The sequence below is a fragment of the Mastigoproctus giganteus genome, chromosome 9 (assembly GCF_048544385.1).
Source record: "Mastigoproctus giganteus isolate SK-2022 chromosome 9, ASM4854438v1, whole genome shotgun sequence".
NCBI classification, from domain to species: Eukaryota; Metazoa; Arthropoda; class Arachnida; order Uropygi; family Thelyphonidae; genus Mastigoproctus; species Mastigoproctus giganteus.
The window spans coordinates 47,576,995-47,594,533 of NC_143583.1; the positions used below are offsets into that span (position 1 = coordinate 47,576,995).

Sequence of the window (17,539 nt, forward strand, 5' to 3'; positions counted from 1 at the left end):
TACAATGGGTGCTTGCAACAATTTCCATGAGCAAATTATCATTAAAAAACTGAACACTGTTTTATTGTGTGCAATTTCAAATCTACAATGTTTCAGTGTACAGGTCAACTGTGCCTTGTTTTCACTAGCCATGTTTCAAACATTAACAAATATGGGACAGAGTTGACCACTCAATGGCCCAATGAAATGGACAACATTAACGCATCTGACTGCTGGTTAACTGTCTAAGCAGCAGACCAATACTGCATGATCCATTACTCAGGTGAGTAATATCATTTCATATAATAATTTCATAAAGGGAGTTGAATTAATTTTTCTTAGCAGGTAAAACCTGGTGATTTACTATAAACTTAAATTAAGTACCATATTATCCTTAAGATAAATTTTACTCAGAATTTATTCATTTTGTACTTTGGTTTGTTATTCTTAATAAAAGGATTCACATGTAACTTTTTCGATACAAATTAATACAACAATTCTGATAATAAAAAAAAAAAGAAGCTGTGAAATGATATTCCAAACAAAATTTTTTTTTTTTTGCTTTATTCTTGTCCCCTCCCATCACAGAAACATTTCAAAAAATTAAGCAAATCCAGTTGTATAACTTCAATTTTCTCTCTAAGTAGACATATTGGATGGTTGCTAATAATGACAGCACTAATGAAAAGTAAATTCATTAAGACCAGAACGAATCCCAGCTCTAATGAACACCCTTATGTTATAACTTATTCATCCATAAAGGGCTCTAATGAATAACTGTTATATGAAATCAGTTCTAAGGGGGGGGGGGCGCTTCCGTAGCCAGGTGGGAAGGAGCAGCAGTGCATAGCACACGCTTCTTGATTAGACCCAGGTTAGAGCCCGTCACCACCAAATACGGAGGAAGCAGAAAGGTCAGGGAATGGCCACCGCATATCCCACAGCAATATGGCCTTAGTTGCTAATGCTCCTAAAAACCAAATAAATAGAATAAAAAAATAAATTCTAAGGAGGGTATTAAAGAATGGCGGATAGGTGAAAATTGATATGCATATGAGGAGGTGAAGGGCTTATTTTAAACCTTTAACATACAATTTAAATTTTTAATAGAGAAACTGGGGGGGGGGGAGGACTTATCAAAATGTATTTTTACCTATTTTAACGAAAAACAAGTAAAAATATTCACGTTCTCATACTTGTCAGGACTGAGGGATGAGCCAATTATCATTATATAATCGTAACTAGCTCATTTATATTTTCAGCTGTCATTGATATTTTATGACAGATGAGAATACAAGTATTTTACCTCACTTGGTAATTAGTATTCGCAATTAACTCTAATTTTGGATGTCAGTAAATTCTTCAACTGAACTTAAACAATCTATATTCAAAATACTTACAGATATTTTTGTGAAAATATACAACATAAGTGATAACACTGCTAAATAAGTCCTAATTCTCTGACCTCCAAACCTCTTAGACATGAACTCTGGCAAAGTACACACCTATTAAATAAATAAAGAATAAAAAAAACCATAAGTTAATTTCAACTAATGGCTTACTGTAACAACTGCAAATGAACATCAATTATATATCAATATTTAAATCCTTCAATCTTTTTTTTTTTTTTTATGTAAACCCCAAACACGAGAGGTGTTAGAACCTATAGCACTTAGTACCGTGCTTGGGTTGGAGGTTGAGAAGACGAAAGAAGATATTTGTTGACATTGGACTTGAACTTCTGTAGACTGTAATTTTCAGGAAATACATATGACGGAAGGTTGTTCCAGAAAACGGCAGTTGAATAAATAAATGAGGAAGATGAAAAGTTGGTTCTGTGGGTTTGAAGTTGGACAGTAAATGGATGTTGGCTGGTGGCGGCATATGTTCGGAGTGTTTTGAAAGAGAGAGCGGGAATTATAGAAGCCATTTCAGAAGAGCAGTGCCCATGGAAGTATCTGTAGAAGAGGCATGCAGCAGAAACAGTACGTCTGTGAAACAGTGAGTGGAGAGACTCTGCTACAGATGAGTCATTAATTAACCTAACTGCCCTCTTCTGAATGAAATGAAGAAGCCTGAGAGAGGTTTTGGGGGCACCACCCCAGATGTTGGAACAATATTCCATAGCAGGGCAGATTTGCAATTTATACAGAGTGAGCAGCTGTTTGGAAGATCAGTAATGCCAAGAGCGAAAGAGAAAACCAAGTTTTTAGATGCCGAAGAAGCAATATTTGTAATGTGCTTGTGCCAGGAGAGATTAGATGTCAGGGTAATCCCCAAAAGAGATATATCATTTTGCCTAGAAATCGGAGTGTCACTAAAGATAAGCATAGGAGCAGAAGAATCCTTTTTGCGAGATATAAGAAAAGACTGAGGACAAGGTTTCTCAAAATGGAAAGTGGAATGCAATGTGCTATCATCAGCAAAACTATGGATAGGATTTCCAGTCAATGGAAGAAGGTCATTAATACACAAGAGGAAAAGAGTGGGAGGAAAGAACTGAACCTTGGGGGACACTGGCATTAGTGGAGAAGTTAGAAGACAGATCCATCTACCATCACCCTCAGTGAGCAATCAGAGAGAAAGCTGGATAACCAATTACTTAAAACAGTTGGCAAACCATAAGATGGAAGCTTGTTTAGAAGACCTTTATGCCAAACACGATCGAAACCCTTTGAGATGTCAAGAGCAACTACTTGTGTTTCACCGTACCTTTCCATTCAATTAGTCCATAAATGGGTAACATAAGCAGAATATCACCAGTGGATCGACACTGACGGAATCCATACTGGCAATCGTTAATCAGATTTGGTTTGGTTTTTGGTTTTTCGGTTTTATTGGCGCATCAGCTACTAAGGCTATAATGCGCCAAGACCAGGTCATTTATAAAAAATTTTTTAAACTTTCAGTGACCCAATTAGTTAGGTCACTATGTCAAAATGTATCACAAATATATAAAAATGTAAAAATTTTATATATGAGTAAAAATATTTATTGATTTTAAAAAGCTAAAAACAGCAGACACGTTGTCATTGTCAGATAAAATCTGACTGAGTGTATATGGCTCAGTCAGATGGCTAAAAGCGGTAAGACGGATATTGCTAAAATCTGAACATTCGATTAAAATGTGTCTAATTGATAAAACTGTGCCACAAGACTCACACATAGGAGGGTCATCAGTCCTCATCGTTAATCAGACGGAAGGTTTCTAGGTAGTTTAAGAGTTGGCGGTTAATTGATTTCTCCATTACTTTGGAAAGAGTAGAAGCAATTGCAATGGGACGATAATTGGATGGGAGGGATTTGTCACCCTTTTTAGGAACTGGCTGGATATGAGCAAATTTCCAAGCAGAAGGAAAAACACCTTTGGAATAAGAAAGCGAAAAAAGGAGGCAAAGAAAAGGAGTAAGTTCAGGAGCACAGGTTTTGAGAACAAGTGGAGAAATACCATCTGGACCTGGAGCTTTCTTAGCATCAAGATTCGTCAAATCCTGCTGACATCCTTTTGATGGAACACCACAGGAGGCATTGAATGGGGCATGTTGGGAATGGTGGGAGGTATTTTACCAAGATCATTAATACATGAGTTGGAAGAAAAATGGGATGCTAGCAGGTCAGCTTTATTCTTGGTTGAAATGACAACAGAACGATCAGGTTTGGACAGAAGTGAGAGCAGAGATGGGCAAAAGTTGCGGCCAATAGCTTTGGCAAGAGACCAGAATGCTCGGCTACCATTAAGGCAAGAAGCAAGTTTTCTACTTTTAGTTTTCTACTCTTCAAACTCTAGTTTGGACTGATTAATAACTGCTTTACAATTGTTGCGAGCTTTGGTGTAGGCAGAAAATGAAACTGAAGAATTAGAAACAAGCCAATTACGATATGCAACATTCTTCTCTTGAACAGCCTTAGCACATTTATTGGAAAACCAAGGTTTAGATAAAGGACAAGATTGTAAAGTGGAGTGTGGGATAAAGGATTCCATTCCTGCAAGAATAATTTCACTGACATGATCTGAGCAAACGTTGCAATCAGAAGTTTTGAAACAGTAATCCGACCAAGGAAAAGTCTCACAGGTCATCCCATTTTGCATTCTTGTAATGCCAAACAACACGAGGTTGGGAATAGCCATGAGATAAAGGTTCCATTAGAGAAGAGAATCACTAAGTTGTGATCTGAAGTGCCAAAAGCACCTTGCACTTTGACCGTGTACTTAGAAGGGTTGTTTGTGAGAAAAAGATCAAGCGTATTGGCTGTATTCTTGTAGGTAAATGAACAATCTGTAAATGTTAGGATTGTCCGGTATTCTTGTAAGTAAATGAACAATCTGTGCAAGGTCATTAGTAATTGCAAAAGCCTCAGCATCTCGACCAGCTGGGTCGGTGTGACTAGAAAACAGAAGCCAGCTGGAGTTGTGAACATTAAAATCACCAAGGAAAATTACCTCACTGTTAGGAATGTTGGACTGGAGAAAGTCAAGTTGCAAAGAGAGGAAGTCAAAGAGCTCCAAGTGATTAGCGGAGTTGGGAGAACGGTAGAGACAACAGATGAATTTGACACAATGAGGTAGGGAGATTTTAGGCCAGAGAAGATCAAAGAGAGGAGATTCCAAATTGCAAAGTCTCTGACGGGGAATATCAGAACGGACATATGCACAAGTACTACCTTTGAGGCTAAAGGAATCATACAGCGAATAATTTGGGCATCTGAGATGATCAGTAGTTGAATCAACCAATAACTGAGATTCTGTCAGGAAAAGTACATGGGGTTTGGCAGACTGCAAGTGGAAATGGACATCGTTTAGCATTAGCAGAGGCATATGATGCAAGAAAGGAAGCTTATTCAGCATCAGCCAAAAAAAAAAAAAACACACACCACTCCAATTTCACCCCTCCGTTCGCTCGAAATACCTGTCCAGTTGAGCCTTAAATTTGTTTAGGCTATCAACTTCAACAACAAGTGATGGAAGTCGGTTCCACCAACCAACCACCCGCTGGCCAAAGGCAAATGTCCACACATCTATCCAACATCCGTCCTTCCTCAATTTGAATTTATGCCCTCTGAGCTGATTATTCTGAGCAAGATGAAGAATCCCATTGGCATTGAGCATGCTCAAACCATTCAAATCCTTATACACCTCTATCAGATCACCTCGCCGGTGCCTAATCTCCAGACTCTGTAATTTGCAAAACTTAAGCCTTTCTTCATAAGAGCAACCCTTTGTTCCATTCACAAATCTTGTTGCCCTTCTCTGTACCCGTTCCAGAAGCTCTACATCCTTCTTGAAATGAGGCCTCCAGACCTGTATACAGTACTCAAGATGTGGCCTAACCATTGCCTTATACAAGGGAATAATCACCTCCTTATCCCTGCTAGAAAAATTCCTGTATATCATTGACAAGACACCATGAGCTACTCTTGCAGCTCGTCTGCACTGCTCAGAGAACTTCATATCTGCCTGTACAATTACCCCCAGGTCCTTTTCATTCTTCACCACTGTCAGAGTTGATATGTTGCTCTGGGGTTACTGTTTCCCATATGTAGTACTTTAAATTTGTCAATGTTAAACTTCATTTGCCACCTCTCAGCCCATCTCTTCAACCTTTCCGGATCCTGTTGCAGCAGCATAGCTTCAGTGGTGCCCTTAACAACCCTGCCTACCTTTGTATCATCTGCAAACTTGGACATTAAACTTCATATCCCATCATCAATATCATTCATAAACACCAAAAACAACAACGGATCCAACACTGAACCCTGAGGAACTCCACTAATAACATTAGTCCACGTTGAGCAGTGTCCATTGATTACCACTCTCTGTCTTCTGCCACTCAACCATCCCCTTATCCATAGCAGCAATTTGCCTCCAATGCCACACTGCTCCAACTTGTGCAGCAATCTTCCATGTGCAACAGTATCAAAAGCCTTTCTAAGATCCAAATATATAATATCAAATTATTCCCTGCATCCAGTTCTTTTGTGACTACATCATAGTATCCAATCAAATTGGTCAGGCAAGACCTGCCCTTAACAAAACCATGCTGCGTCTGAGCTATAACTGAATTCTTGTCTAGATGATACTGCAGTGCTTCTTTAACCAGTGCCTCCATTAATTTACCTGGAACAGAAGTTAAACTAACAGGTCTATAATTACTTGTGTCAGCCTTTGATCCTCCTTTGTGAATTGGGGTTACATTTGCACATCTCCAGTCTATGGGTACCTCCCCTGAGTCCAAAGAAGCTCTCATAATTATGGCTAGGGGTTTGCTTACTTCCTTTGCTGCCTCCTTTAATATAACTGGATAGATCCCATCCACTCCAGGTGCCTTTTTTTATGTTTATCCTCAACAATCTCTCCTCCACTTTCCTATCAGTTATTACAAAATCATCCAGCTCACTGACAATGTTTACTTTACCTACATCATTCTCCTTCCTGAATAACTCCTCATGCGTGAATGTAGATGCAAAATACTCGTTTAGATTGTTATTCCACCTGAGCAGGATCCTCAACTGTCGAACCATCAATATCCAGTGGACCAATCTGATTCATCCCTTTCCTTCTTGAGTTTAAATTGGAAAAGAACTCTTTTCTGTTTTTCTTTGCATCCTTTGCCAAGGATATTTCGTAGTCTGCCTTTGCCTGCCTAATCTCCTTTGTGACTTGGTTACAGACCAACTTATATCTATCATAGGCTTCCATGTCACCCATTAATTTGTATGTATCCCATGCATTTTTCTTCTCTGCCACATGTCTCATTAGTTCATCTGACAACCATTTAGGCCTAAACCTTGAACAATATTTCTTAGTTGGTATGTAAAGGCTGGTAGCCTACAAGATTAGTTCCTTGAATGCTTCCCATTTTGAGTTTGCTGTTGGTAATATCATCAGTTGGTCCCACTGTGTAGAATTTAAATACTGTCTCAGACCATCATAGTCGCCTTTACGAAAACAAAATCCCTTCCCTTTACCTCTGATGGTAGTTACCTCCTTGAGTAAATCCCACTTCAACACACTGTGATCACTGCCACCTAGTGGTTCATTTATCTGCAGATTCTTAATGCATGAAGAATCACTACTGATAATCAGATCAAGAGTATTGCTCCCTCTTGTTGCCTCACGAACATGCTGATGTAGAAAACAATCATCCAATAAATCCACAAAAGCCTTGCTAGTGTGCGAGTGACCAACTCACAAATTCCAGTCAATATCTGGGAAATTAAAATCCCCCATTATAAGACTCTCTGATTTACTGGCCCACTCTATTTCCCTGTACAATATCTTATTATACTCATCAGAGTCATTAGGCCTATAGCACACTCCTACTCTCAATTTTGATTTCCCTATGCTTATGTCACACCAAACTGACTCGACACTGCCCTGTCCATCGATGTCGACTGGCTTCACTTCCTTGGACTTTATGTGTTTCTTAACTAATAGCATAACCCCTCCTCCCCTCCTGTCCTGTCTATCCTTTCTATTCACATTGTATTCCCCAAATTCTAGTTCTGCATTCCTTATATCTGTGTGACACCACGTCTCTGATATCCCAACAATATCTGCCTTTGATGTCTAAAAATATATATAAATTCATACACCGACCATTGAATAAAATTTAAAATGACTACAATCTTTACACCAAAATATTTACAATAAACTATTGCGGAATGCTAAAAACTGTAATAAAAGATCATTTACAATAAAATTTGCTAAAATATAAAACATTAAAAGCGCTAAAAACCTGAAGCTTTTGGGAGCATCAGCTCCCTTCTTCAACAGTGAAATGACTTCCTGCAACATCTCCTTAGAGATGTGTTTACTTGTACCGCAATAAGGAGATGTTGCAGGAAGTCATTTCACTGTTGAAGAAGGGAGCTGACGCTCCCGAAAGCTTCAGGTTTTTAGCGCTTTTAATGTTTTATATTTTAGCAAATTTTATTGTAAATGATCTTTTATTACAGTTTTTAGCATTCCGCAATAGTTTATTGTAAATATTTTTGTGTAAAGATTGTAGTCATATTAAATTTTAAATTTTATTCAATGGTCGGTGTATGAATTTATATATATTTTTAGACATGAGTTTTCCCGACCTCAGAGGCCTCTTTCAGGATATTCTGCCTTTGATGTTTGAGCAATACCTCAAATTCATCAAATGTATTTACCAAACTCCTAGCATTGGTGTACACGCAGGTATACATGCACCTGTTTCTATTCTTGGCTACCCTAACACAACCCATGTGTTTACTTGTACCGCAATGACTCCCAGCAGTCTCTGAAATATCCTGCATCTTGTTTTTTCAGGCTTCTGCTCATTTCAATAGAAGCAGTGCAAGAATCACTTCCACCTCTGCCAGTGGCTACTGTTAATCTATTAGTCCTTGTATCCCCCCCTAACTAACAGTTTTCCGACCCACCTAACTCTGCCTCGACAGCATCAGCAAAAATTCTTGCACCCTTTCTATTTAAGTGTATCCCATCCCTGTAGAAGCAATCTCTCCTGTTAACAAGTACAGTCCAGGCTGAAAAACATTCTACCCCTTGAGCCTTGCACAATCCCTCCAGGGCCGAATTGATCGACAAGGCTCTCATCATATACTCCCTCCTATCGTGTCTGGGCAGAATTGCAGACACTTTCAAATTCAACCCTAATTCACGGCTTTTTTTCAACAGTGACCTGTACTTGCTAAGTAATTCTGCCGGTCTCCTACTCTTAATATCATTAGTGCCAACATGTACAACTATATCACCTTTTGTGCCCTTAAAAGATGATATCCGCTCTACAACGTCATCAACCTTTGCCCCTGGCAGACATACCCTGGTCCTATTCCACCTATCCTTTTTGCAAAGCATGTTCCCCGCTTCCCTGACAATAGAGTCACCAACAACTACTAGTTCCTGTGGGACCAGCGCATTCTGCCTAGGGGGCTGCCTCTTTGTTGCCTGATGACCAAGTGCAAGCTCTGGCGTTGATGTGGGCGGCTGAGAGCTTGATGGGCCCCTCAATTTATTTCCTTCGAGGGCATCCACCCTGTCCTTCAAGCTCTCATAAAGGCCCATAACAACGCTGAGTTGTCGCTTGATTTCCTTGCACTCCTTACATCGTGCACACACAAAGACATCCCCCTTGGCAGTATCATGTCCCGTACACGACTGGTCCGCAAACATCAAGCAAACAGTGCATTTTAAAAGACTGTGATTCAGAGGGCAGCTGCCCCCCTCAGTTCTCCCCTGAACCACAGCACTCCCATTAGCTTGAGCCTTTTGCTTTGCTGCTCTGAGTCATGATTCCCATTTAATTCAATAAAATTTCAAAACAAAATTAAATCCTTAAGTTATATCCCAAAACAGTTATAACGCTATATTTATTTTTTCGGTATGTAGTGTTTTCTACGAATTCCCTTTATATAACTTCCGTATCACGTGTACCACTATAGTTTAGATTAGAATTGAGACCACGTATATTTGTGAAATGAATTAGAATGTGCTTGGGAGGTTTAGATCTTTTCAATCTAATCTGAATTACAAGATCTCTTAAAATACTATACAACAGAGGCCCACAACCTAGCATTGTTTTAAGTGACTGTTGATTATGGAGGAGGTAAAAAACTTCCATTAATATTGAATATTTTTTTATAAGTTATTTCCTTACTATTAACTTACAAGAATTTATCATTCATAGATTGTATATGTAATGTACTAAATTAGAACTCTCAGCTTGCACCTCCAATATTTAATCTAACATGAAAAATGGGGTGTTTTAGTGACTTCTATGAGGGGGTATCAAAAAGGTCATATCCTGACCTAGTTAAACATCAGTAGGAAGATGACGTTTTTAATATAAGTTGTCTACATATTCAATAACTAACATGTGAAATTTCATTCCCGTAGGCAATTGTACACCAGAGCTGGAGCCTGGAATCTGAGGAAGGATGCTAAGGTTGACAAAGTGGAGTATCGAGCAGTAATCAAGTTCCTGCATTTGCAGGGCAAGAAAACTCAGGAAATTGTTGAAAAAATGAAAGCTGTGCATGGGCAAAATTGTCCATACACAGCTGTAAAAGAAAAAAAAGTGGAAATGGGAGTTCCAGTGCAGTTGTATAAGTGTCTTTGATGAGCCAAGAGAAGGAAGACCATCAAAATCCACAGATAGTGAGACGGCAGAGTTTGAACAGCTGGTGCTGAGTGACAGATGTGTGACAATTCAGTTCATTGCAAATGCAGTGAGAATTAGTTATGGGTCTGGCCACAGCATTTTATATGACCATCTATATAGGTCTAAGGTCTCTGCACATAGCGTGCATAGGTTAGGGTCAAGTGCCACCTGTGGTTTCCCACATCTGCGCCATATGTACACTATGAAGAAATACAGTACTACTGTAAATGCCAGAAAAGCGTTGTGTGTTGGATGTGTAGTATTGTGTTGAGTTCTGTTGTGTGTCCTGGTATTTGGCCGCAGGGCCCTTGGTGGAACCCCACATTGCCTGCACGCAACCACTAGGAGGTAGCCAGGCTGCCCATAATTCTCTGGCTAGTCTCCGTCAAGGTCACCTCAGCTTCCTGAGCAGAGACCAAGTTAAAAAAAAAAAAAAAAAAAAAAAGACAAAAAAAATAATAATAATAAAAAAAAAAAACAAGCGATTAGATAGAGTGAGGTAGTACAGGGTGTACAGAAGAAGACGGGGAATAAAAGTAAGAGGATATAGGCGAAGGCATCCCCAACCAATCAATGGACACAGTCCATCAGGCAAAAGTGAAGAAAGGGAAAAGAATGGGGTCGAAAATGACTGTACAAGGGAGCACAGATAAGATCGCCATTTGGCACCTCTGTCATTGACATTGGGTGATGTCCAATCCAGGGGTTTAATTTAATCCAATAGTAGCTTTCAAACTCCAATCGTCGGATAGTTGTCCGTTTGATGGTGTGACGGTCAAGTTCATGACTCTGGATGAAAGTCCATATTGGTCTCCAACAGTCTGCTGTCTTCCTTGGGACCGTTGTGGTGCCCGGTACAGGAAAGTCTCTGTAGATAAAGATTTCCTTCGGCTGAAGAGCTCTTGTGCAAAATGCGTAAAAGCTGTATATTCCTCCCTACCATCAAGCAGGTGTGTTTCTTGGTCTTTGGGTATGTAGGTCAAGGAAGTGATGAAGGTGCAGCAGAGATCCTCATACAAGGGGCAGTCGTACATAAGGTGCAACCAACTCTCAATCCCACCACAGGTACAAGTGGGATCATCGATGATTCCCAGGGCCATCAGTTTGCCTTTTAATGATCCATGGCCAGTTAACAGGTATGTAGCATAAAGGGCAGGTGGAAACCAGGGGGGGAATCCTGGGGAACACCCTGTTAATGTAAGGGAAGAACTTTCTAGTGATTTCACCTTTGTTGGAAGTAGTCCATCTCGCTTGCCGCACCTGCTGCAGATGCGTGAGGAGACACTTCTTTTCTGCTGTTCTGTCATTTGCGGGGTCTGTTATGAAGTTGAGGATGGTTTTGGAATTTGCTTTGAAGTAGTCCACAGCGGACAACCTCCAGGTTGAGTGGCATGGCACCTGCCAGGATTTGCAGAGCATGAGTACTGACAGTGCAGCAGGCACGTCTCTGCACAATGGGTTCCAAGATTGGTGATGCCTTTGCAGAAGTAATGTCAAATGCAATGTTCTCACCAACTGGTGGATTTGTGCTACTGCAGCACCCACCCTATTCTCCTGACCTAGAACTGTCAGACTTCTCAATGAAGTTGAATTGTGGTTTCAGGAAAAAAAAAAAAAGTACAGACTTCAATGATCAAGGAATTAAACAACTGATCCATAGATGGGAGAAATGTGTTACTATACATGGATTAAGTTATTAACTATGCATGGATAAATAGGAGGGATTTAGTTATTAATCCCTCCTATCTTGTGTCTGCAATTCTGCCCAGACACGACAGGAGGGATTAATAACTTAAGTTTTTAAACTAGCACAAATTTATAAAACTTTTATTTTGCCTAAAGTTGTCTCAATAATAATACAGGATTGGTGTTTTTGAAATTATAAAAATATATGGCATTTACTAAGTGATGCAGTAAGGTCTTTTCATTTATGATTTTTTTTATTTATTTAAACTTTTAATGATTATTATAAATCATCCTTGCATTGGCCGTCAAAGGCCATTCAAATCATCGTGCAACACAGCGGCAACCCCCAAGGCAGAATGCGCTGGTCCCACAGGAACTATTAGTTGTTGGTGACTGTATTGTCAGGTAAATGGGGAACATGCTTTGTAAAAAGGATAGGTGAACAGGACCAGGGTATGCCTGCCAGGGGCAAAGGTTGATGATGTTGTACAGCAGATATCATCTTTTAAGGGCACAAATGGTGATATTGTTGTACACGTTAGCACTAATGATATTAAGAGTAGGAGACCGGAGGAATTAATTAACAAGTACAGGTCACTGTTGAAAAAAAGCCGTGAATTAGGGTTGAATTTGAAAGTGTCTGCAATTCTACCCAGACACGATAGGAGGGAATATATCATGAGCCATGTCGATCAATTCGGCCCTGAAAAGATTGTGCAAGGCTCAAGGGGTAGAATTTTTTTCAGCCTGGTCTGTACTTGCTAACAGGAGAGACTGCTTCTACAGGGATGGGATAAACTTAAATAGAAAGGATGCAAGAATATTTGCTGATGGTATCGAGGCAAATCAGCACAATCGATGCTATCAAGACATTAGTCCTTGTATCCCCCCAAGCTAGCAGTTTTCCTACATGGGTCGGAAAACTGCTAGCTTGGGGGGATACAAGGACTAATAGATTAACAATAGCCACTGGCAGAGGTGAAAGTGATTCTTGCAGTGCTTCTATTGGAATGAGCAGCAGCCTGGAAAACAAGATGCAAAATATTTCAGAGACTGCTGGAAGTCATTGCAGTACAAGTAAACACATGGGTTGTGTTAGGGTAGCTAAGAATAGAAACAGGTGCATGTATACTTGAGTGTACACCAATGCTAGGAGTTTGGTAAATAAATTTGATGAATTTGAGATATTTCTCAAAACATCAAAAGGTAGATGTTGGGATATCACAGACATGGTATCACACAGATATAAGGAATGCAGAACTGGAATTTGGGGAGTACGGCTACAGAAAGGATAGACAGGATAGGAAGGGAGGAGGGGTTATGCTATTAGTTAAGAAACACATAAAAACCAAGGAAGTGAAGCCAGTCGACATTGCTGGACAGTGCAGTGTCGAGTCAGTTTGGTGTAACATAAGTATTGGGAGATCAAAATTGAGTGTAGGAGTGTGCTATACGGCTAACGACTCTGATGAGTATAATAAGAAACTGTACAGGGAAATAGAGTGGGCCAGTAAATCAGAGAGTCTTATAATGGGGGATTTTAATTTCCCAGATACTGACTGGAATTTGTGGGTTGGTCACTCACACACTAGCAAAGCTTTTGGGGATTTATTGGATGATTGTTTTATACATCAGCATGTTCGGGATGCAACTAGAGGGGGTAATACTCTTGATTTGATTATCAGTAGTGATTCTTCATGCATTAAGAATCTGCAGATAAAGGAATCACTAGGTGGCAGTGATCACAGTGTGCTGAAGTGGGATTTATTCAAAGAGGTAACTACCATCGCCTTTACGAAAGCAAAAACCCTTCCCATTACCAGGGGAAGGGTTTTTGCTTTCTTTTTTTTGGTAGTTGTTGGCGCATCGGCTTCTGTGTCCATAATGCACCTCCCAAGGTTTTTGCAGTACTTTGATCCAAGCCCAAGGCAGGATTCGAACCCGCGACCTTTGGGTTGCCAGGCAGGCATTTTACCCACCTGGCTAGCCCGGTCGGCTTTGCTTTCGTAAAGGCGACTACGCTGGTCTGAGACAGTATTTAAATTCTATACAGTGGGACCAACTGATGATGTTAACAACAGCAAATTCAAAATGGGAAGCATTCAAAGAACTTATCTTGGAAGCTACTAGGCTTTACATACCAACTAAGAAATATTGTTCAAGGTTTAGGCCTAAATGGATGTCAGATGAACTAATGAGACATATGACAGAGAAGAAAAATGCATGGGATACATATAAATTAACATGTGACACAGAAGCCTATGATAGATATAAGTTGATCTGTAACAAGTTAAAAAGGAGGTTAGGCAGGCGAAGGCAGATTACGAGAAATCTTTGGTAAACGATATAAAGAAAAACAGCAAAGAGTTCTTTACTTATGTAAACTCCAGAAGGAAGGGGATGAATCAGATTGGTCCACTTGATATCGATGGTTCAACTTTTGATGATCCTGCTCAGGTAGCTAACAAACTAAATGAATATTTTGCATTGACATTCACAAATGAGGAGATATTCAGCAAGGGGAATGCCAGAGGCATTTTCAACTCTGGCAGTAAGCTAGAGAATCTTGTAATAACTGAGAGTAAAGTGGAGGAGAAATTGTTGAAGATAAACACAAGAAAGGCACCTGGAGTGGATGGGATCTATCCAGTTATATTAAAGGAGGCAACAAAGGAAGCAAGCAAGCAAACCCTTAGCCATAATTATGAGAGCTTCCTTGGACTCAGGGGAGGTACCCATAGACTGGAGATGTGCAAATGTGACCCCAATTCACAAAGGAGGATCAAAGGCCGACACAAGTAATTATAGACCTGTGAGTTTAACTTCTGTTCCAGGAAAATTAGTGGAGGCACTGGTTAAAGAAGCACTGCAGGATCATCTAGACAAGACTTCACTTACATCTCAGACACAGCATGGTTTTGTTAAGGGGAAGTCTTGCCTGACCAATTTGATTGGATACTATGATGTGGTCACAAAAGAACTGGATACAGGGAATAACTTTGATATTATATACTTGGATCTTAGAAAGGCTTTTGATACTGCTGCACATGGAAGACTGCTGCACAAATTGGAGCAGTGTGGCATTGGAGGCAAATTGCTGCTATGGATAAAAGGATGGTTGAGGGGAGAAGACAGAGAGTGGTAATCAATGGACACTGCTCATCGTGGACTAATGTTATTAGTGGAGTCCCTCAGGGTTCAGTGTTGGATCCATTATTGTTTTCTGCATTTATAAATAATATTGATGATGGTATATCAAGCTTAATGTCCAAGTTTGCAGACGATACAAAGGTAGGCAGGGTTGTTAAGGACACTACTGACGCTATGCTGCTGCAACAGGATCTGGAAAGGTTGAGCAGATGGGTTGAGATGTGGCAAATTAAGTTTAACATTGACAAATGTAAAGTACTACATATGGGAAACAGCAACCCCAGAGCAGCGTACCAACTCTGTGGTACCACACTGACAGTGGTAGGGAATGAAAAGGACCTGGGGGTAATTGTGCAGGCAGATATAAAGTTCTCTGAGCAGTGCAGACATGCTGCAAGAGTAGCTCATGGTGTCTTGTAAATGATATACAGGAATTTTTCTAGCAGGGATAAGGTGGTGATTATTCCCTTGTTTAAGTCAACAGGCCACACCTTGTATACAGGTCTGGAGGCCTCATTTCAAGATGGATATAGAGTAGCTGGAATGAGTAGAGAGAAGGACAACAAGATTATCGAATGGAACAGAGGGTTGCTCTTACGAAGAAAGGCTTAAGTTTTGCAAATTACAGTGTCTGGAGACTAGGCACCAGCGAGGTGATCTGATAGAGGTGTATAAAGCCTTGAATGGTTTGAGCATGCTCAATGCTGATGGGATTCTGCCTCTTGCTCAAAATAATCACCTAAGAGGGCATAAATTCAAATTGAGGAAAGACAGACGTAGGATAAATGTGCGGAAATTTGCCTTTAGCCAGCGGGAAGTTGGTTGGTGGAACAGACTTCCATCCCTTGTGGTGGAGGTTTATAGCCTAAATAAATTTAAGGCTCAGCTGGACAGGTATTTCGAATGAACGGAGGGGTGAAGTGGAAATTTTTTTTTTTTGGCTGATACTGCATAAGCTTGCTTTCTTGCATCATATGCCTCTACTAATGCTAATATGCTAGATTGTTTTATAGCCAGGTAGAATTGCCGACATCTATCATCTGTCATTCTGGGGTCTTCAGCAATGTATTTCCTGATGTTGATTACCTGACCTTGGATGGTGAGCATGGATCCTTTGATCTTGGGAAAGAGCCTCCTGTTGAAGAGCCATACATTCGAAGCCACGTTATCTATGTAGTCTTGATGGAGGTCACTGTAATGTCTGCCATGGACTGCATTCTTTTCTCCTCTCTATCTTTGTTTCTTCTGTATATATGAGTGGGGTCTCCTTGTTAAGGTTGAGTGTTGTGTGCCATTTGTCTACCTTTCTGAAGGTCTGATAGATTGGTGCTTTGTTTTCTTGGAAGAAATCCTACAGGTTCTTAATTGCCTTCTTTTGTTGAGTGAAGTCAGTCAATCCCCTATCCCCTCTCCTTCCTGGGGGTATAGTCAGTTTCTCAATGGCCAACTTCAGGTGGTGTTGGTGGCTCTTGGTCATCATTATCCTGGATCTGAGCAAGCTCAATGCTGATGGAATTCTTTCTCTAGTTCAGATTAATCACCTGAGGGGACAAATTAATATTGAGGAAAGACAGTTGTAGAATAGATATGTGGAAATTTGCCTTTAGCCAGCGGGTGGTTGATTGCTGGGACAAGCTTCCATCTGTCATTGTAGAAGTTGACAGTTTAAATAAATTCAAGGCAGAACTAGACAAACATTTGGAGCAAACTGATGGGTGAATAGGCAAGGATTTTTTTTTTTTTTTTGGCTGATGTTGCGTAAGCTCATATGCTTGCTTTCTTGCATCACATGACACTATTACTACTACATTTACCCTGCATGTTCCTTCCATATAGATTTTACGTCTGTGGAACTTGCACAATGGATCAGAGAGAGACACTTTTCCCATTTCAGCCCAGCTCCAGGTTTTCTTCTGACATCTCCAGTAACACATTTCTTTTTAAGTAACCTTGACACAGTAAAATGGTTAGTCAATTTTTGCAGCTATGTGTCAACTAGAAAAGCTCTCTATATCAACAGCACTAATTAAGCTTTTCTTCCTTGAAGTTAACTCAGTGTATGTCATATCACTGCTGAATAGGAAGTGAACACAGATAGCAACAGGCACATTCTTTTATAAAAACAGATAATGCAATACCACTAATATTACAGAATGTGGTCTTGAGATGACAATTTCAACTATTATGTCACTCTCTTAAAAATTCAATACTTCGGAATTATTAACTTTAAAAGGATGATTCAATTTATGTGAATTCCACTATATATATATATATATATATATATATATATATACATACATATATATATATATATTATATTAGAATATTCAACGTAACCCTTTAAATTTTGGTATGAATCAGAGATGGCATTCCAAATTTACAGTAATGTTTCACAGTATGGCAGGCAAACTTGCCAGGGACTATGGAATTGAAATTGCATATAAAACCTCCTTGATGAGGGCAGGGCCAACAAAACAATCTAAAAATTAAGTATCAAATATGAGTTGGGGGAGGGAACCTCTAGTGCCAATTGACAATCAACACTATGACTTCTTGTAGAATAATGCCCGAATGCC

General features: G+C 39.8%; 1 protein-coding gene across 1 annotated transcript in view; it reads right to left on the reverse strand.

Moving 5' to 3' along the window:
• LOC150080200 (sodium/myo-inositol cotransporter-like) overlaps nucleotides 1-17,539 on the reverse strand; it is a 185,763-nt gene that overhangs the window by 112,401 nt on the left and 55,823 nt on the right. The window contains exon 5 of the mRNA XM_090380642.1: nucleotides 1,380-1,484. Within this exon, the coding sequence (XP_090236768.1) occupies nucleotides 1,380-1,484 (105 nt within the window). The remainder of the gene's footprint in view (nucleotides 1-1,379; nucleotides 1,485-17,539) is intronic.